This window comes from Panthera onca, chromosome C2 (genome assembly GCF_046562875.1).
Source record: "Panthera onca isolate mPanOnc1 chromosome C2, mPanOnc1 haplotype 2, whole genome shotgun sequence".
In the NCBI taxonomy this organism is placed as follows: domain Eukaryota; kingdom Metazoa; phylum Chordata; class Mammalia; order Carnivora; family Felidae; genus Panthera; species Panthera onca.
In genome coordinates, this window is record NC_138347.1 from 27,654,813 (window position 1) to 27,678,054 (window position 23,242).

The following is a 23,242-nucleotide window of genomic DNA, read 5'->3' on the forward strand; positions in this document are numbered from 1 at the left end:
TATGCAAAAAGAGTTTAAACAATAAAACAAAAACTAATGGCCAAGACTGATATTGTTCCTTTTAAAAGAAATGCTATTTTTAAACATAACACATCTAGAAAAGGTTTCCTTATTTTGAGTCCTCAACTTTTCAAGAGGAAATAACCAACCTGCATAGTTGTGATCACGAGAGATAATATTCAGCTAATGCAATACCTGATACACATTAGTGGTTCTATAATGACAAGTATTACCAATATTATATTATATTGCTTTAAAGTGCTTATATTTGAATAGAATAACCCAATATTACTGTCATACATACCTAGAGAGATATGCTTATTAGCCCATGACATTTAATTAAGGATTTTTAATCCGTTTAGCATATGAAAGAAGAATAATTGTGCTAGGTCTCTCTTCCTAAGAGTGAAATTTAAGCAGGTAAATTAGGCGATCTGTCTAGACACTGGCATAAAATTTCTCACAATCAAACTAATCTAAAACAATACTATTTTAAGAAGAAAGAATATAAAGGTAAGGCAAGTAGCAACTGGGAATATTACTTAGAATACTACTCCTTATAAAAAAACATATTGCCTTTGGAAAAAAAAAAAAACAAAAACAGTTGCACTTAGGAAAAGATGTTTTATAAACCTTTTCAGTTACCACACAAGAGTTTCAACAGCATCATACTGACAAGTTATACGGGTGCAAGTTGAAAAAGGGAAAAAACTTTGGGTGAATATAATAATTCTTTTGTATTATTCATCAAGTCTAGGTACCCTAAAGCACCAAAAAATTTTTCCATATAAAGAATATGAGGGTTCATTAAAGTAAAGTACATGTGTATTTATCTTTTTCTACTATTGTCAGACCCTATAAAAACACCTTAACAAAGGCTAAACTTGAAAGGAGTTAATAAGTTCTTCAGTTAATAGAAGTTCCAAAAATAATTAAAATACAAAGACTTTTATTAATTGCCTGAAATCCATTAAGTGGATTTTTTAAAAAAGTGGTTTCTCATGAAAGGGCTTTTAGGAAGCTATATAACTACAATTTCCTTGATCCCCTTAATATGCTCCTATCTTTTAACCTAGTAATTCAACTATGGGGAATGTATTCTAAAGAAATAAACTGAAATACAGAATAAGTTTCATTTGTAACAGCCTATTTGTAATAATGCAAAAGTAGAAACAAATATACAATGGGGGAATGGGTGTGTAAATAAGAATTTAATCACTCAATGGAATAACACCCAACCATTAAATGTTTTTTACAAAATTTTTAACATGGGGAAATGGCTATGTTACAGTGTTAAATATTAAAAGAAGACAAGGCAAGATATATACAAAATTTTACATGCAGTAGTACCTCAGGAAAAAAAAAAAAAATCCCAAACCTGTACATAAAAATAAGAATGAAAAAGAGCATACTAAAATATTAACAGTGATTATAGCTATGAAAAGTGGGACTACAAAGATTGCTTTCTTAAAGTATACTTTTCTGTATTTTTCAAATTTCCTAAAATATTCCACTTAAAATTAAAGGCATTCTTATAAAAAGTAAGCAGTGTGAACACTTAGGAAACATCTCTCTATGGTTTCTAGGACTATGCTTTCCAGAGAATTCTTCAACTAAGATTGGAACTTAATATATTGTATATTTGTGAAATGGTTAGTATTTAAGCAACAAAAAGAAACTAACAGCTGCTTAGTACTTACACTACATGCTAGGCTCCCTCAAAAAATAATCCTATCTAATCCCACAATCATGTCCATTTTATGTAAAAGCAAACAGGTTTAGAAAAATTAAGCACCTTATTTAAGTTTGCCTAGTTAGTGAGAATTAAAACCATATTAAAAAACCCAGGACTATCTAATCCTAAAGTTTAAACACTCTTTTCATCTATACAATTTAGTTTCTAACATATGTATACCTTTAAATGAGAAAAACCAGGAGGTGGTTACTATGATCCTAAGCAACTAATCATGAGACCAAGAACAAAATCCTTCAGATAGCCATGATTAACATATTCCTAGACATGTTGCAGGATTTATACAAACAACTGGGGCCAACTGTTGGTACTACTCCAGAAGATAAGCCAAATGGAAAAATATTTACGCTAGCTCTCTATCATACTCTCTCAGTGCTATCCTCCTCTCTCAAGTAGAACGAAGCAGTAGGTTGTAGGCTTGTAAGATGATATCTGTATTAGTAACTTAATTTGACAAAGTAACAAAATTTAAGTGCTGGTTTCTGCAAATTTATGTTACACATGATTAGCCAAACTAAAAAAAAATCACGTTTCTATATTAAGCTAAATACTACTTTTGGCTTTTTGATTACAGTTAAAAGGAGGATACTTATTAACTATAATGTAGGCTTTAACAAATAAAATTCCTAATTAGCAAAGGGCCAAGCAAATTACATTTTTATATCAGACAAAAATATTTCTCCCTTGTATCTACTTCTCTGCCCTTTTTACCTCCCTACGTCTTCCTCTTCTACCAGGACCCAAGAGGTGAGACATCCCAGATCCATTGCAAGAAGCATTTTCCAGGAGTGCTATAGAGTTAGCAGGGGTTCATCAAAGCTCATTTAGAATCTCCAGGGGATTTGCAAAATTTAGAATAATAATATTAAAAAAAATCTATGTTAATACATTTTTATAGCAAAATAATATATAGTAAAATTTTTTCAAACAGGGAATGAAATAAAAAAGTAATTTGATTATTTCATTTATCGAAACATAATTAACATACCTTATTAATTGAACATTTTGGTTAATCAAGGTCCTATCATATTAAAGACCTCATTGTAATTAGCAGGTTATTGCTGAGATTAAGTTCACTAAATAGAAAACTGTGTGTTGAAAAATTATATGCCCTGTTCCCGTTACTTCTCTTGGAGGCTAATCTACAAATACTAAAATTAGCTATCATGAAACCTGCATCACAGCTGCTTCGCTCACGTATTAAAAAAATAAGTAACTACAACAACCGAACGTTTTTGTAGTAGAAAATTCTTGAAATAACATCTCTCAGAATGTCATATTTACTGAAAACACAGTATAATACCAGTGTACTCAATTTATTGCTATAAAAAGACATACTTGAGAGCCACAATACAGGAGGGTTATAATGACAATTTTGTATAGGACACTACTGAAATATGCATAAGCCACACTGCAATATCACATTTATCCTGCTAATAATACTCTAACCTAGAATATCTAGTACTTTACTATTAAACATATTCCATGAAACAATGAAAATTATTACCTTACATTCCCAACTATTTCAATGTATGAAGACCAAAGATGGAGGGAGGGGTGAGGGAAAAAAAGAAATAATGCTAAATTTTATACTTTTCTTTTTAAGTTCCAAATCAAATGATCAACAGTCTATAATTATGATTTTTTATAATTCTCTAAAAGGAAGACAGAACTTTAGTTTAAAAAAAAGCTATTTAGAAAATTACAGCTTTAGGGGGGCTTGGTGGCTCAGTCAGTTAAGCATCCAACTCTTGGATTACAGATCAGGTCATGATCTCACAGTTCTTGAGGCTCTGGAGAGCCACGCTGGGCTCTGTGCTGACAGTGTGGGGCTGTGGGGCCTGCTTGGGATTCCCTCTCTCTCTTTCTCTCTCTCTCTCTGCACCTTCCCACTTTCTCTCTCCCTCAAAATAAACAAATAAGCTTAAAAAAATCTTTAATAAAAAAAAAAAAAATTACAGGTGAGGAAAATACAGCCTAGGGGGTTAGGTACCACCCACAGCCCCTGATCCCTTTAAGGGCAGAGTTGCCCTCTGGCCTCCTTTTCCTGACTCCCATGCAGGAAGCTCTCCATTACACTGCAGGAAATGTCATGAAGATGGCCATGTTCAGAGAGCTAAAAGAAAAGTTCTTACCGACTGCAAAACTGTTTCAGGACTTTTATCTTCATGCTCATGTGATGCCTTGGTAATTATTCGAATAGTTTCTTCTTTCAAGTGCTTTGAGAAATCACTTCTTGATGGCTGCTCTAGATATTCTGCTTCTCCTGCTTGTGCTTCATAAGAAAAGAATCAGTTGTATATCTAATACAAGTCACAGAGAGCCTGTACTAAGATGAATCTGTTATTTATTTCTAATTCAAAGTTATACAGTAATTAATTTTACTTTTATTTAATGTATCACTAAACATATAGCACCTACCCCAGAATTTATAACCCCTCCAAATTCAGGTTGAAGAGTAGTCAATGACTAGAGAAAATACTCATTGTATCATAGTCTATGGTTAGAAATTCATAGCAATCTCATTTTGGAAAATCAGTAACATTCTACCAAAACGAAAAAAAAAGCGGGGGGGGGGGGTGGGGTGGGATTTAGTTTATATAAGAATCCTGGTCTGAATTTCCATAGGAAACACAGCTGTTTCTCTGGCCACAGAATCCTTTTTCACACCTGACAAAACCCTAACCTTGAATGAACCCTACCTGCTATCTTTTCTGAACCTGTCCTGGTAACTGAGTGTTGTCATAGGAAAAACCATTACAACCTAGCAAACTGAAATCAATATAAAATCAAGACTTTGAAGGGTGCCTGGGTGGCCCAGTCGGTTAAGCATCTGACTTTGTCTCAGGTCGTGATCTCGCAATTTGTGGGTTCGGGCCCCACGTTGGGCTCTGTGCTGACAGCTGTCTCCCTCTATCTCTGCCCTTCCCCAGCTCATGCTCTATCTCTCAAAAATGAATAAATATTAAAAAAAAAAAAAAGACTTTAAATGTTATCCCTGCGAAGAACTCTCAAAGTTTTATCTATCATCCAGGTTCTGAGCCCCAAATCCACCAATGCAGCAATGTACTCTGAATATCCACAAAGTGCTTCATGTAAGTGGGTCTCTGCCTCTCTCTCCAACAGAACTTTGTGACTTTTGCTCTCTGTTCAAAAAGGGAGTTTAATACACCAAAGAGGTTTTCCTTTCAACCTTCAGATCTTTCCACATTTTCTTCCCTCTGCCTGTACATTCACCCACTCTCCACTCTCACTCCTGCATCTAAGAACGTCTATGTGTCTTTTTGTTTAAATACCACTTCAAGTATTCCTGATTACACCACTTCTAGAGCTGGGTGTCTCAGCTTTGGCACCTATTACATTGAGGTTCACTGTGATTCTTTGGTGCGAAGGGTTGTCCTGTGCACTGAGGCATCTAGATGCATCTAGGTGGCATGTAGATCTACTGTGCACCATGACATCTACCCACTAGATGCAAGTGGCACGGTCCTCCCAGGTGTGACAACCAGAAATGTCTTCAGTTTGTCAAATGTCCCCTGGGGGGCAAAGTCACTCTCAAATGAGAACCACTGCTCTCAAGTAACTTATTCTTTCTTTTAGTAGCACTTTACCCCAATTATGACTTAATTACTACTGTTCTCATTTCAAGCCCATATACCCTGCTAGACCCTGAGAATCTCAAGAGGAGAGACACTATCTCATTTTTGTATTGCTATTTCTTCAAAACCTAGCATAAAAAGCATACAATACCTTAATGGAACAAATGAATTAATAAATAATGGATACAAGGAGTATCCTTCTATACAAGGATGCAAGGAGTATACAAGAAAGTACACTAAAATGTTCTACAATGTTACTTGCATTGGTTAAGTGAGCCCTTCCTCAACCAACTGGTGGGACACAATAGGGCTACTGTCATCCTTTCCAATATTTGATTAAAAAAAAAAAACTCTCAAAATGAAATATTATTCAAAAAGAAATACTATAATTTCAACATATATGCATGGTACTCCATCCATCCAATACATTTTAATTAAGCATTTAACTATGTGCCAGGCACTAGGCTAGATAGTGAGACTCAAAGTGTGAAAAAAGCAGCCAGTCTGTCCTCTCATGAAGTTTAGAGTCAGGCTCTGGAGAAAGTCATTAATCAAAAGAATCACACATATGATCTGTGACGATATTACAATACATTCTAGGAATAAAATGGGGGAGTGATAACTTAGATTATGGAATATGAAATAAACTTTTCAGCTGAAGGATAATGGGTTGATCATCCCATTCCTTGATGGAAGGATGATCTGAAAGAAGGTCAGTGTGGCTGGGCTACAGTATAATAGGAGATATATGGCAGAGAGGACAAAGGCAAAAATCGTAAGGGCCTTCAAGTCTAATAAAAGTTTTGAGGATAAAAGGAAGTGAATAAATGTTTTAAATATAATGGCAAAGCGGCAAGTTTAAAAAAAATAATCCTGGCTACAATGTGAAGAGTGGATGAGAGAGGAAAGTAAAACTAGAAGTCAGTGAAAGTACTAGAAGGTACCAGAGCAATAAGAGCAAGAGATGACGGTGTTTCTGGACAACAGAGACAGAGAGAACTGGTAAACTGAAGATGTATTTTGGACATAAAGGTTGGAGGCGGAAGATGACTCTAAGTTCCTGGCAGGAGGAACCAGGCTGATATAGGTGAAATGACACTACGACAAGGAAAACTACAGGAAGGAATGCTTACAATGTGTGTGACAGAAGGGAAGTTTAAAGAAGTCAAATACATATTTGACTATTTCTGCATCTCCTGACCTTGCACTGCAATGTTCTTTCAGTGCCCTGTATGATGGATAAGGTAAAGAAAATCTTAGGGTACACCTCCAGCTGAGAGGAGGATGCAGTGAGGGCCAAGAAATCCACCTGCTCTGACACTGGTCTAAAGTGAAACATGGACAGTCTACACAAAATAAGTTGTTAAAAACAAAAGTACTTTTATGTGATCAACATAGTCAAATATATCTTAGGTCCCCAGGGTCAAGATTTCCTTCCATATGGGGATTTGAGTTCAAAAACCTTATGAATAATGATGAATGATCTTGCCTAAATATCACATAGTACTATTTCTTCTAGAATTTATCCTCCTCTACATATCTTCCCGGGAACTTACATTTGAGTGGCACTGTAGTAACAGTGGATGAACCTATAAGGATTTGACATCCAGGAGTTTGGAAACAAAAACCAAACTTCATCCAGTATGTTTGACCCTCTGCCATTTTACAGTACTGTGCTAGATATCAGCAATGAAAAAGAAAGTTGACCTAAAATTCACTCGCTTTAAGGAACTCTCAGTAAAATTAGATTAATATATACCCCATTACAATACAAAGTATTAAATGCAATAACAGAGTTATGCACGAGGTGCTATAGAAACACTGTGGGCCCAATACACACACTTGGGATGATGCTGCATGTTAAGAAAGATTTCCTAGAAGAAATGCCAAATGAGCTGAATCTTGAAGGATTTGTAGAGCAGATTATCCTGGGAGATGAGAAAGAAGATTCCAGGCTGAAGGACTAGCATATGCAAAGCCACTGTAAGAACAGATAAAAGATTAATAAAATCCTTGCTATTAATGAGCCTTTACATTGGTAAACAAATCAAAATATAGGTACAACATAAATGTGGTAGTGAGAGTAGTTGGGATTAAGAGGAAGAAAGATAATTATTGCTACAGGTATAACATTAGGGGGATTCATAGACTTTGGGATATGAGGAAAGCCTTGAAGAATGGGCAAAATTTCAAGAATACGGACTCTCAGAGGATATTTTTTAAATGAAGGATACTTCATAAGAAATGCCATAAGAAAGTTCCCCTCAAGCAAAAGTAATGGGAAATAATCTGTTTATATGAAACAAAGTATTCACAGAGAAACAGATGTGGAAGAATTACAAGGGAGTCAAATACAGGGTCCTTATAAAAAAGCAGAAAGGTTTTGGCTTTGTTTTGTCAAACCAGAAGAATAAAAAAACATGTTTCCTAGCATAACCAAAATGAGGAAAATTAGAAATTCTTTCACTACCCAGAGATAAGTGCTATTAATATTTTAGTTTATATATTTTCAGACTTTACTTACCCATATTTTATAAACAAAAGGAATTATTCTGAATATACTGCTTTTAGCGTAACGTAACAAACATTTTTTTGTGTCAATATAATGTTCAGTGGTTATACCATATGGAGGGTTCATACCACTCATATTTCACCTACTGCACATACAGGCAATTTCCACTTCGTTGTTAAAAACAACAGGACAAAGAGTTTGGCTTTGTGTGTATGTAAATACATACAGTGCTTTTTGTTCTTCCTGTAACTCTACAAAAGCGTCCTCACAGCTGGCCTGTATAAATGGTAGGAACTTAATTAATAGAGACCACGTTGTTTTCTTTATCTGTGTTCTGACACTTTATATACTAACTGGTCCCTCAGTTTAATATTATTGTTCAGACTTCAATTTGGAATACAGCTGGTGATTACCAGTTCTCTATGGAGGTATATAATATCCCTGTACCCAAAGTATCTCTCAAATCGTGTATTTGTCTTGTGGGTACTTCACTGAGATTTTTAAATGGTTATCCTCCACATAACAGATTTTCTACTCATGCTCTATGTTCAAAATGTAGGGGCTTCACTCACCTTTTCAGACATTAGAGAAGGCCCAACACTCTAAGAGTACTCTAAGCCTGTTCCTTTGGTCCACCTTCATTCACAGTGAGTAAGGGATTGGGAAGGCTTGGGAGTATTCCGTTTATGTGTATTTCCTGGTTATCCTCTTCAAATTTTTAACAGGAGAGCTAACTTGATAACCAGTTGGCTTTCTGTTATAGCATAAGGATCTGCTCTTAAATCACTACTAAAAAAAAAAAAAAAAAAAAAAAAGGAGCAACATCTCATATCTTTCAGAAATATTTAATAGGGGCTCCTGGTGGCTCTCTGTTGGTCAAGCATCCAACTCTTGATCTTGGCTCAGTTCATGATCTCACGGTTTGTGAAACTGAGCCTCACGTTGGGCTCTACCCTAAGAACATGGAGCCTGCTTGGAATTCTCCCTCTCCCTCTCTCTCTACCCCTCCCTGCTCACGTGCACACACGTGCTCTCTCTCAAAATAAACTTAAAAAATATTTTTTAAAAAAGAAATATTTAATACCTTGACTTACTGATGAGTGGCTTATTACATTCACACTTAGAAAAATATTTAAAGAAGATTATTTCAAAGATATGCAGACCATTCATTTCTAGAAATGTATTTAAAATCAATGATTCCCCCAAAGCAGGCTATAAAGAGCCATGGTAGGCTGGTTGCATAGAATCACCAAACTTTTAAGACTTCAAATTCCTGGGAGCTACCACAAACAAAATCATGGGAAGGTGGGGGGTAGAGGCTTAGAAACCAAAATTAAATCTAAAATTTACCTAGGACAGAGCTACATCTGTACCACACATTTTTAGCCTGCTTCTCTAATGTATAATTTCTTGGGCTTTACTTTAAAAATGCTAGTATTCCCATACAATGAGTATCACGTGTAGGAAACTCATTATTGGAATCTCCACAGGAAATGAATTCAATTCAGAAAACATTCAAGGGTCACCTACCATATGTCATTTATTATGCTAGATTCTGGAGCTATAAATAAGAAAATCACTCAGTCCCTGTTTTAAGGGAACTTGAGAATAATGAGGATATTGTTCATTCTACCAGGTCTTACTCTCAGAAACCAGCTGTACTTTCCTGAAATATCAGCTTGTTTCTACTTGTAGACTGTATCTGTAGAAAAGTCCCAGAGTGATTTCTACATGCTACCTCTAGGTAAATTTATGAAATGTTATGGAATGCAATTCATACCAATATCAACCATTACCACCTTAATTTTTCTACCTTTAAAAAAAATCTGGATATGCTATACAGGTTGTTAAGGAAGTCCTTACTAAGTCCTTAATAAGTACTTGAAGATAGGAGAAACACAAGTAAAAGTGCAAAGCTCTTTTCTCCTTCCAAATAATTTCTCTGTTTTATAAATACAGCCTGGAGCCATACTGTTTAACCAAGCATACGGTCTCAGAAATATCTGAAGGTCTTTTTAAAAATATATATTCTCGACTCTTCCTTCAGAGATTCTGATCCCAGTTAAGTCTTAGGTGATCTTACTTAGGTGCAGTGTGCTGTTTATACTCAAGAAAACTCCCCAGCTACTTCTGACATATATACTCATAGTAATGAACTACTGAATAGATCTCTAAATGTAAGTGTTCAGGCAAGTTTTTCTTTGCAGTAAGCAGGTTTAAGGAGATAGCATGAAAAGGACGAAATAATTTTTGGTCCCATCATTTATTACTAGTTTCATCAGTAAAACAAGGAATAGTACTAGAGAAGAGAGGTCTATGGATTTCTTGGTCACTGTGTTAGCAGGACAAATACTCATTTCATTAATACTATATAAATTAATACTCTTCTTTGGAATATCACTTAGAAGAAATAGGATTTTAATAGCTTTTACAGTACAGCTTTATTGCAAAGATTTGCAAGGAGAAAAGAAAAATCACTATGAACAAGACTTCCTTGTATTACTTCCACTAGTCACTCATAATTTTAATGTCCACCTGAGAGATTTAAATACAGGTTCTCTTTGATATGCTGAAAATATACCAAATTGAGCAATTACTTTGGAAACTGTGAAAAGAAATAAGATGACATGGGCATTAAAGTAAAATTTCTCTACTAATGATAGGAGAGATAAGTGGTTCTAATAAACATGAATGAGCCCCCTTATTCAATTGTGATATGTTAAATTACCCTGCAAAAGAGGATGGACTTCTTAATAGGATATGTAAAATAATAGTAATAGAAACCAATAGAAACAATAATAGAAACAATATTCTCACTCCCCAAATTTACAGACTTAGCACATTCTATTCCTAACTCAAACTGTGTATTTCCAGCAATTCTCTATAGAGAACTCAATGTTTCCAATTGAAGCAGTACTGCCACAGCTTTCTAAAAACCCAATCCGGAAGATAATTACCATAACAGTTATATGTAAACTGACCATTTGTGTCTCTTTATATTTTAGTTATTCTGATCCCTCTCAGAAATACATCTGCATTCTCATATTTTTTTTAATACTAAAAAGAGAGACAGGAAAATATATGCCCAATACCTACTAGTATTTTTTGAAATTATTAAACAGCATTTAAAGTATATGGTAGGGGATATTCATCAGGATAAAGGGTATGGGGCATGTAAATGTGGCCTTTTATACAGAGAGAATGTAAATGGTAGAGCAAAGTCAGACAGGAATATTAATGGAGAAAATGTATTAGTTTAAACAGAAATAAAATGTATTAAGTCTGTAAATTTAGTCTTGTGAGAGACAAGACAAAGAGGAGACTGTATAGCATTTAATATTTTGGTGCCACAAAATACAGGTGAGCCAAGAACAGACTTAGAGCTTAACCAATGAATGCATTCACCTTAACATCTGAGTACTTAGGTACCACCATCACTTATGCCAATTAGGCAGCCACATTCTCCAACTAATAACAGCCACGTGGAAAAGGTGTGCAGAAAAGCTAATGGAGGTACAACAAAGTAGCTCCACTGGAGTCAGTTCCAGGGAGAAGTTTGGGAAGGATATGTATAGAAGACAAGGGGTGGTAAGGGATGAAATCACAAGGGGATGGAATTGGTTCTAAAATGAAAGGAACTATAATGTATACACTATGATTTGAGCACAGAAACCTCTTGATATCTACTGATTTCATTTCCTACTGAAGTAGACAAAGTCACTAAAATGAAACGGATTTATTGTGAAACCACAGACCTTCATGTGGCCTACACGGTGGCTCTTACAGTATGAAAAGAAATATAGTCCTGCGTCATGGTAGAGCTTACCACATTGCAAAGTGGTATTGGTATAATACCATTATCTTGGTTTTTTAAAACTTCTGAATCAATGCCTATTAACGTCAAGATCAAGGACTCAACTATTCAATTTATATGAAAACAAGTTAACAAGTCCGGACAGATCTATATCTGCCTACATAATTCATAATATCATATTGTGGTACTGTATATCTTCCATTAAGAGAGTAATTTCTTCTAAAGTTCAAATGATAATGCTGAAATTCAGTTAAGTAATCTGTATGGAAATCTATCTGTAAAAGATGAAATTAAACACTTAAAATGTGTTCTTAAAAACTAAACACAAAACATATACATGTTGCATAAAAAGGTCATTTGAAAAGATCCACTGAGAATTATAAAAAATGAGACAAATGAGTTTGATAAAAATATCTGCATTTATCTCTTCTGATTTCTCCAACTACTACAGAGAAATAGCACATTTTCACAGTAGAAAATATGTTGCCTTAAAATATATTAACTCTGTGATGATGAAAGTAATCTTTAAAAAAAAATCAGAAGACATTTTATTTTCAACTTTGCTAGAACATGTTTACTTTTTTACTGTGTTTACTCTGAATATTTTATTAATTTCTTCAACTAATAACTTTAGAATATTTTTAAATATTTATATTTTTATACATTGACCTCTATTTTATGGGTCTATACACATTTTAATTTAAAATAATTAGATACTCAGTTTCAGCTAATTTTTTGTTTGTAATTTTAAAAATTCTGAAAAAGGGGTGCCTGAGTGGCTCAGTCAAACATCTGACTCTTGGTATTGGCTGGCTCGGGTCATGATCCCACAGTTCGTGGGTTCGAGTCCCATGTCAGGTTCTACACTGACAGTGTGGAACCTTCTTGGGGTTCTCTCTTATCCCTCTCTCTCTGTGTCCCCCACCACTCTCTCTCTCTCAAAGTAAATAAATAAACTTTAAAAATAAATAAAATAAAAATAAAAATTCTGAAAAAACTTGATTGCTCTATAATAAGAGTGTAATTACACAAAATATTACCTAAAGTACTACACAAAATATATATGGATATACCAATAGTGTTATTTTGTCCAAATGGGAAATTACTAGAGTTCATGCTCCTGATAGCTGTAGTGAAAAGGTATGGATTACTTGTCTGTTTCATGGCTTTTCTATGCTTCTGGCCAAAGGTCAAGCCCAATCTAAGTAAGTGGTTGTAGGTAAAGAAAGGGCTAGCAGCATCATCTCATATATGATGTGTGTGTATATATGTGTATACAGTGCTGCCTGGCAAAGGGGTTTAGCTAAACTGTTACCTGTGGTTATCTCTGAGTAATGGAATTTCAGTTGATTTTTACTGGCTTCTTTCTTCATACTTTCTTTTTAAAAGAACGTATCTTATTATTATAATAAAATATCAGTAATAAACATATTGATAATAAAATACATTTCAGTAAAACTATACTAACCTGTTGTTACAGAAGACTCTGACTCCCTCAACTTCTGAGATGCTAGAAGTTTTTCCTGCAAAGCTTTCTGGGCAAGTTGTGCATCCCATTCTTCTAGTTCTTTTTCAAATCGCTGGTTGTCTTCCTCAACAAAATCTCTTAAATCCGGTGGTAATGTTTCAATTCCAACAAGAGCCTGCCCAGTTTCTTTATTTAACTCCTCTGAAAATCATATTTCAAAAACTAATATAAAATTAAGAATTAAAGGAAGTGCAAAGCTCAAAATAGGATGCATTTCAAATGGGATTTAAAGTATGAATTATTACCATTTAGGAAATCAATATTAAAAATTAAAAGAAAACTCAAACAAATGCTTGGAAAAACAATGATGCAAACATCTGATAATCCATTATGGAAATATTTTCAGCTTTTTCTTCTTAATTTAAAGAGTAAAAAAATGGAACAAGACATAAAGTCAAAATCATCTACTCAAACATTGACATAGTACTACTTTTTCTGTTGTAAGAAAATACTAGATGTTTGACTATTTATAAAATAAAAATTATCACAAAATGAGAATAACTCATAACCTTATTAAGCTCAAAATAGAACTAAAATTCTTTTTCACCTAAAGCAGTTAAGTACAGCAATATACTTACATGCAATTTGAAAACTAATCAATATAGCAAGATATTTAAAAACCACTATGTAAGTCGTATTTAAAAGTTATTGAACCACAAAATATATTTCAGCTTTCAGTTGTAAGTAGACTGCTTAGCTAGTGTTGGAAAGTTGATTATATTGGTTTCAACAAACCTTTTAAGTTTCTCCTATACGCAAAGCCTATGTTAGAATATAAGAAATAAAACTATTAAAACATTGTATGACATGGCCCTGATTCTGAGCAGATCAGAGTGAAGTGGAAAAGGCATGTCAACATACAATTCCAAAACATGTAAAAGTACCTGACCGAGGTATGCTATGAAAGCACAAGGAGAGATATTTTTTGGTAGAGGTCAAAAAAAAAAAACTTGGCAGAGCAAGTGACACTTGAATTGAATCTTGACAGATGAGCAGAAATTAGACAAAGAATAAAAAAATAAGAACATTACTGCCAAAAAATAAAAATAAAAATAAATAGTGATATAAATGTGTGAAATCATTTGGTGTAAAGACAATACAACAAGCAGTTCGACAAGCAGTCCTAACATATTAGGTTAAGGAGCTTAAATATGAGTCAATATATGATGTGATCCTTAAAGGGATGTTAGCAAGGAGAAACAGGTCAGATTTACATTTTATAGTAGTTACTAAATAGTTAACTGTGATCACATTACTTTTCAATTCCAGTTTCTCATTTACAACAGGCCAACTGCATTTGCTAATGATATCCAATCACCCTCTGAGTCAATTACTTAACTGATCATACTAGAGACTGGAGTCACATAAAAGGGCTACTTATTTAAAAATATAGACCACCCTAGGGGCGCCTGGGTGGCTCAGTCGGTTGAGCGGCCGACTTCGGCTCAGGTCATGATCTCGCGGTTTGTGAGTTCGAGCCCCGTGTTGGGCTCTGTGCTGACAGCTTGGAGCTTGGAGCCTGCTTCGGATTCTGTGTCTCCTCCTCTCTGCCCCTCCCCTGCTCATGCTCCGTCTCTCTGTCTCTCAATAATAAATAAACGTTAAAAAAAAATGAAAAAACATATAGACCACCTTATATATTTCATGTTCTTACCTTTTATTAAGAATTGTGCCTTATCATTTATGTACATTAAACAGTATGCACTGGCATTTCTATAACCACCAAAAGAGTCCCTCACTAGCTCTTCCCATGATGATTTTGTCACAGCAATATCATTGTACTTCATCCACCTATTTTCACGATGATCAAAAATGTATGCCCAGTAGTGCCCGGCATTAGCTTGACCTTCATGAACTAAAACAGCATGTAAGCGATAAGGAACCTAAATGTGAAAATAGAAGAGTTTAATCACAATTAAGTACGCTATTAACACAACATTCCATGAAACCCATAAACTATCTGAATGGAGAATACCACAGAAGAATATGTTTTTAACAAAACTGTGATTAAAATTTTGAAAAAATTAAACTATGAAAGAAAAAAGGGGAAAATAAGTAAGCTAAAGACATGTAAAGCATGTGTATAAATAGGATTTTCAAAACTTTGAAATGTATTTCCTTCAAATAAAGAACTTATGATGAATATTTTTTATATAATATAGTGTAATCTGGCTAAATCTTCACAATTATAAATTGATGACTGAATTAACAACATGGCCTACGTAACGTATACCAAAAGCTAAAATGTAACTGAGCCCTATATTCTTCCCCCACAATCTGAACATCCTTAACGATCATATAATTTCTCCTTTCTACTTTTTTTAAATACTAAGACCTTCCAAAAAATTTTGCTAGGTTTTATTGTAAAATAATCAAGAGAATAAATAACAAATATAGTATGAGAATACAACTCAATATGGGAAATATTAATATGGAATCTTTAAGATCAGCAATTTCATAACAAAATATATAAGGAGAAGTAGGTTAAGAATTAGGTTAATAATATAAATAAAAATATGTAAATAATTGATAGCATTTACCAATTCAAAATTTAACTTACTTGGATCATAGATTTGTCAGAGTACATTAGTTCAATTGTTCGATGGATTCTTGATATGCTTTCCTGCAAATCTAAGGATAGAAGATGTGATTTAATGATTAAATCAAGTACGTCTCTACCAGACATGAGATAGGGACTAATGGTTTTCCTCCCAATATGTTAGAGAAATAAAGAAAAATTCTTAAAACTATTCTTAAGACCATCACTATTTGGAGTCTGTATAAGATGAAATACAGCTCTCGTTACTAAAAGATATAGCATGAATGTAGAATTAAAAACCAAACAAGTATGGTTCACTTGCAAAATGTGCCAAGACTATAAAAGTAAACTTGTTCATATATCAAGGTAAGTTCCAATAAAAATTGAATCTAGGGGTGCCTGGATGGCTCAAGTTGGTTAAACGCCTGACTCACTTTCAGCTCAGGTCATGATCCCCCAGTCGTGAGATTGAGCCCTGAGTCGGGCTCCACACTGAGCGTGCAGCCTGTTTAATATTCTCTCTCTCTCTCCCTTTGCCTTCTCCCTCTGTGCGCGTGCTCTCCCTCTCTCTCTCTCTAATAAATTAAAAAAAAAAATTGAATCTAAAGTCCCTTACATATTTATAGAAAATAGGAAAACTTTGGATTGAAATAAAATAACATTACCACATACCTTCTATACACATATATGTATTAACTGAATATAAATTTATGATCACTAATGGAAATAGTGTTGAGCCTCCCAATAACTTACTACCTCTACTTCCAGGAGAAATCCATTCTACAAAATTATTCACAGCTGTATTGCCCATAACAATTAAAAACTAGAGACAACTTAAATATCTGTTAATGAGGAAATGATAAAATTACAGTATACCCTATACTATGAAGCTGTTGCAAAGAATCAGGAAGAAACCATGAAAGACTACCAAAAAAATAATAACTTCAGAGTGGGGTAAGAGCTTTTTCTAAGATTGACAGAAAATCTAGTAACCATAAAGGAAAAGATAAGACTCTCTCCACAAACTTAAAAAAATCTACATTATAGGGTTGCCTGCGTAGCTCAGTCAGTTAAACAATCAACTCTTGATTTCAGCGCAGGTCATGATTTCATGGTTCACGGGATCAAGCCCTACATCGGGCTCTGCACTAACAGCACTGAGCCTAATTAGGATTCTCTCTCTCCCTCTCCCTCTGCCCCTCCAAACCCCACTGCTCACGCATGCACACACATGTGCTCTCTCTCTCTCTCAAAATAAACTTGAAAATGTTTAAAAAAAACTACTTTATAAAAATAAAACAAAATCAACATAAAAAAGGTCAAATGACAAAGACAAACTGAGAAAATAATACCCACAGCATACACTACAGGCAATAAGTTAATACCCATACCATTAAAGTTTCTATTAAGCAGTAAGAGAAAGATAAATGGTCCAATATAAAAAATGGGTAAATGTCATAAGTGAGAAATTTATAGAAAAATAGGATTTTACTCAAAATTAAGGAAATGCAAATTAAGACACTAAAATACCATTCTTTCAACTTTCAGGCTACCACAATTTAAAAAGTTAGAAGAATGTAAGGAGGATGTTAGGCAACAGGCTCTTTCATAAGTTAGTGGGAATAAAAACTGTTTCAATGTTTTGGAGGGAAATTTTTTAAACAGTTAAAATTTAAAATTTGAAATATACACACTTTGGACCTAAATAACATTTAAAAAAAATTTTATTTTCATGTTTATTTATTTTTGAGAGAAAGAGAGAGAGAGTGTGAGCAGGGGAAGGGGCAGAAAGAGAGGGAGACAAAGAATCTAAAGCAGGCTGCAAGCTCTGAGCTATCAGTACAGAGCCTGACACGGGGCTCAAACCCACTACCTGTAAGATCATAACCTGAGCCAAAGTTGGAGGGTTAACCACTGAGCCACCCAGGTGCCCCTGGAAATGACACTTTTAAGAATATATCCTGCTCATGAAAGTGTGTTAATATGTATGTAGAGGGCCAGCACTATTTGCAATGAGTATCCATATAGAAATTAAATAAATTATAGCCTACTCAGATGTTGGAATATTACACAAAGTTTAAAAAATAATGCTAAAGCTAATAACAGGGATAAAAGTAAATAAATATTCCAAGGAAAATCTTACCCGATCCACAGTATTATTAAGGTCCAAAGTATTAAGTATTAGAGTCCAAAACCTCATCGTATGAATGTCTCCCAAGTTCCTCAAACTTAAAATGGCCAAAAGCGGACTCATCATATTCCTATCTCCCCCTCCAAAGTAGGGACCTGCTCTCCCACCAGTTTGCTCTTTTCAAAAGTACATTCCATCTATCTATTCATACCAGTTTTAGAAACTAAGAGAATCATCCCTAATTCCTCTCTCCCTCTCACCTCGTCAATGACCCACCTGTGTCAGTTTCTCTAAAAAAGTAGGTTCTATCTGTTCATTTCTTTCCTTCCTCAATGACTACCTTGATGTCAAAGCGTCCTAGCTTCCACCCCTTTGAAAGGAATCTTATAAAAACAAACACAATCTGCCAAGTCCAGCAGAAAATTATCCAATTCCTAGTACAGTGCTCAATAAATGTTTACTAATGAAATGAAGTGTAAAAAATTCCTTATATATGGCAAATACAAAGGGAAATGTTTACAGCCACTAACGCTAATTGCCAGTCAACAATCATATCCTACTTATTGTTATGTTATATTACATTAGGACTGCTCTTTACATATTGTCTATAAAGAGGCAAGTTGGGCATCTACAATCCAACAATCCAGATTGTTTAACATAATTCCAATCTTTTGGTATAAAACAGTAGCTCTTCAATTTTTCTTTTTTCATAGAAAAACAAAATTAGGATAATATTGGGTAATGGTAATGGCATATATTTTCACATGTAAGAAAAAAGTATAATAAAATCTATCATAAAATATTAATAAGACTTCATTAAAATAAAAGAAAAAGGATATTGTAACAATAGTAAAGTAGCAAAGACATAATTTCAGAATAAAGGAGAGTTCCTACCAAGAAAGGCCAGATGGCAACTTAACACCAACACATACCCACAAGCACGCGTGCACACTCCTACTCCCAACAGAGCATTGTCCTTCTTTCTAAATTTGTTACATGCCAGTTAAAACACATAACAGACAGGCACTGAGCTATTAGATCATATCTGGAAATCTGTTAGAGCATACTGAAAATTAAAATTCACACTTCTAATTCTTAAACCTAAAAAAAACTTTTTTTTTTTTTTTTTTTTTTTTTTTACCAATTTAACTCATTACACAAACTTTAGGGGAAGGACCTAACTGACAAATACAAAATCCAATGCTGTATGATGTTTCACCAGTGGAATTGCTGTGAATACCAGTTTGATATAAATTTAGAGCCCTAAACTAGAAAATCACACCATCTGCTATGTCATTAATCAACTAAGTAGCCCAGGGAAAATCTTTTGGTCTCTCTGAACCTGATATTAAGATCAGAAAAACAGGTAGACAGACTAGTTTATCTTATAGAAAAAAACTTCCTAAACAAAAAAAAAAAAAAACACTTTATAATATTTACATATGAAATCCAGAAGTGATTTCCCTTCTCAATTTTAACATTATACATATCCAACTGAAGTGACAGTAACCATGCCCTGAGAAGCTTCTTACCTCTGGTGTCATTTTCTATTTCCGTCCTCCAGCGATGTAAACAGCTTTCTAGCACAGAAAGTTCTTCCTCTGTGATGTGCCTTGGTGCTGGATGCATGGGCAGATCTGGAGGTATCCGAGACTGAGTGAACGGTTTATGTATGCCTGATCTCGACGAAACGGCAGCTAGAGGTGCAGGTGACGTGCTTGGCAGTTCCGCAGAAGGGGCTCCCTGTTGTTCTGTTGTGCTGTATCATTAAAGCATGAAATATTTATTATTAAATTTCCTAAATGAAGCTCTGGACAAAAATTGCGCCAAACACGCATTAAATTGGCTTATATTTTCAAACAGAAAACTCCTTTAAAAAAGAGAAATATGTGGATTAATTTAATATCCAATGAGATCTCAATATATGAAGAATACATTATTATAATGATGAAATTGTGGCTTTATAGAAGAAATGGTTTAATCATGTCAATAAATCTTATGTATACTGGAATTAGATAATATTTATCTGCTTACATTACAGAAAAAAACTAACTTAACGGTATTTTCATGGATAAAAGGTGGAAATATATACCAAAACAACCTAAAGTACAATTCCAAACAGAAACAGATAAGATAAAAATTTCAATTCACATCCATAGAATCTACTGAAACAGTAAAATAACAAAGCACCCAGAAAATATGCAATCTTCTAAGTGACTCTAATATTTTTACAGTCTACTAAAATAAATCACAATGTGCAGTTCATAAAACCTTTTTAAAGGCATCAATTATTTACTATGTAATATAGGTGAAAGAGCTGGCCCTTGTATAAAGAAAACTTTTTACCTTGGTAATGTCTGTGGTACGGAACCACTAGGTGGGGAACTAGCATCAATATCATCAACAGGAGATGTACAAACAGGTTTGCTTGAAGCAAATTCCAACGCATACTGTAGAACATCTACCAAGGGGAATCGTTTGGGACCCGAACCATAGCTTAAATATCTGTTAACCATAAAGTGTACAAAAGCTTTTAGCTGTATATAAAGCACATTTGGTTGTTTTCAATAATTGTTATAAAACATGATAAAAAACACTTCAGTAAATCTTTTTCAACAATGAAATTAATTTTGCTTTCAAATGAAGATGTAAAAACTAAAGATACATTTAAGAAATAACTTAAACGTTCTCTAAATTAAGGAAAACAAAGCTGATTACAACTGAATGTGTCCGTATACTGTTATAAATTTTAAACGCTGCTCTAAGTTGTAACCCAATAGGAAAATGAAAACAGACAGTTTCATATCCTGAGACTGTTTTTATTTTTAGATCTGTCATCTGGTCTCATGACTAAGATTGTGACTAATATTATCATCCTACCTTTTACCTCTGATTGTTTTTTAATATGATTACTGATATTTAAAAAATAAAAATTATTGAAATATGATATATTATTTTTGTTTAAAAAGTTTTGGGCTATTAATTTGAAAATTAACACTAAAACAAGAGATACAGATTAATCTGATGTTGCAAACTGGGACGTCTCAGGCCACATTTCAGTCTGTAGACTTTGTCTGAATTACAGAACATTTCTGACTGTCCAGATTCTGGCATCTTTTGGGAAGCTCTCAAATATTCACACGTGGTATCACATGTGACACCGCCCACTGGTGCAGACAGTAGACACTCCCTCTCCACAGAGATATGACCTCTAGGCTCCTCTTGCCAACCAGCATACACATACTTGCTTCCCTTCTTTATAAAGCCTCCATGAGCCCCTAGTAGGCATCTGAGTTTGTATCTCCTATACTAAGGAGAAAAACAGTCACCATTCATTTTAATTGAAATCTCAAGAGTGATATTTAGTCTCCTACAAGCAGAAAATTTTAGATTAGTTTAACTTTGTTCTTTTGTTTGTTTGTTTTTTTAAGTAATTTCTTCATCCAATGTAGGGCTCAAACTCACGATACAGAGTTCAAGAGTCACATGCTCTACTGACTGAGCCAGCCAGGTGTCCTTTTTTTTTTTTTTTTTGGATTTTTTTAAAGATTAGTTTAACTTTGCATCTATTTTTCAGTACCATGAGCATTACTACTTGACAGTAAAAATACTTAATTTTAAACACTAAAATAATCTTTAATATCAACTATAAATTAGTTTCTAACAAAATTCAAAACTAAACTACTCAAGCAAAATATTAGTCCAGAATGATTACTACTAGAATTATAAGTCACCCAAAGCAAATTTAAAATGAAAGATTTCAGAGAGTCACTAAAAATATGACTTCCTATAGTTAGCTCATAACTTCTTAAAGCTGTAATACCTTTCTAGTCTTTGTTGTAATACTGTGAGGTAATCTTTTAGTCTCTTGATTTCTTCCCTCTTAATTCTTGTTATTTCTCTGTTTCTGTGCATATATCTATCGGAAAAAGAAAAATTAACAACATTACCATTTCTAAATATCATGGAAATAGACACAATATTAAGTCTAGCCAACACCACAGAAGATCCATTCATTTAAAATTTTACAATCAAGGGGTGCCTGGGTGGCTCAGTCGGTTAAGCGTCCGACTTCAGCTCAGGTCACGATCTCACGTTCCGTGAGTTCGAGCCCCGCGTCGGGCTCTGGGCTGATGGCTCAGAGCCTGGAGCCTGCTTCTGATTCTGTGTCTCCCTCTCTCTCTGCCCCTCCCCTGTTCATGCTCTGTCTCTCTCTGTCTCAAAAATAAATAAACGTTAAAAATAAAATTTTATAATCAAGTATTATACAATACAAAATAGTATTTTTTTAAATTCTGACAACTGTAATACAAATATAAATTTTTTAACTTCCTTATAACATTATTCCCAGTAACTATACTTTTCTAACTAGAAAGAGAACTCCACGTTCCTTGACAAACAGTATTCAACATATTATGCAAAAAAGTAATGATTAATTCTAAAGAAATTAAGCAAAAATTTTTTCTAAACACAATAATAATTCTTTACTTGGTTACTAAACAGTTGTAAAATTAAGTCATGCTGTATAACAAACGATACCTGTCCAGATATAAAACTTGAGGAAATTCTAATTTGTTGTGAATTTTTTCTGGTCTTCCCAATGCCTGATTAAATTCAAATCTTGATAATTCAAATGTTAACACAGGTGGTAATTTGGTAAACCAATGCTGAAAGAAAATAACAAAAAACCTTATTATAACCTTTTTGTTCTCTCCATTACAATGTTAGGCACAGAGTGTTATCACTGGCATTTTTATATGTATCATCACAATGCTGACATCACAAATACTTGACTAGATATGCAAATTAGTTAAAATTCAACTTCTTCCCAAAAGTTTTCCATACCTCTTGAAAATTCTAAGGATGGGAATAATACTCAACCAGGAAAGAAAAAAAAATCTTCTAACAACTCTCCTTCTTCCATGATAATTTTTTACATTAAAATTCCTAACAAAGGGCTGCCTGGGTGACTCAATAGGTTAAGTGTCCAACTCTTGATTTCAGCTCAGGTCACAATCTCGCAGTTTGTGAGACTGAGCCCCAAGTCGGGCTCTGCGCTGACAGCACAGAGCATGCTTAGGATTCTCTCTCTCCCTCTCTCTCTTTCTCTCAAAATAAATAAATACCTTAAAAACTTTTCTAACCTAAAAAAGATAGACATTGGTTAAAATTATGGTTTAATAGCTCAACTATCTGGCTTCTTCAATATTCAATAAATATAAAATTATGGTTTAATAGCTCAACTATCTGGCTTCTTCAATATCTGAATATATTCAGAATTATCAATATTCTTCAATTCAATAATATCTTCAATATTATCTATCAATATTATCATATCTTCAATATGAGATAATATACTTACTACA

At 34.0% G+C, this 23,242-nt stretch overlaps 1 protein-coding gene across 12 annotated transcripts in view; it reads right to left on the reverse strand.

Annotated features, from left to right (window-relative positions):
• Positions 1–23,242, reverse strand: part of USP25 (ubiquitin specific peptidase 25) — a 151,057-nt gene that overhangs the window by 30,826 nt on the left and 96,989 nt on the right. For 11 of the 12 annotated variants that reach the window (XM_078452874.2, XM_078452876.2, XM_060640294.3 and 8 more), the window contains 8 exons: positions 22,416–22,543; positions 21,700–21,795; positions 20,223–20,381; positions 19,409–19,635; positions 15,767–15,837; positions 14,861–15,089; positions 13,147–13,347; positions 3,889–4,028 (listed from right to left, as the gene is read on the reverse strand). In XM_078452874.2, the coding sequence (XP_078309000.2) occupies positions 3,889–4,028; positions 13,147–13,347; positions 14,861–15,089; positions 15,767–15,837; positions 19,409–19,635; positions 20,223–20,381; positions 21,700–21,795; positions 22,416–22,543 (1,251 nt within the window). Of the gene's footprint in view, positions 1–3,888; positions 4,029–7,192; positions 7,334–13,146; positions 13,348–14,860; positions 15,090–15,766; positions 15,838–19,408; positions 19,636–20,222; positions 20,382–21,699; positions 21,796–22,415; positions 22,544–23,242 lie in introns of those variants that run through there. The other variant, XM_078452877.2, reaches the window with a different exon arrangement.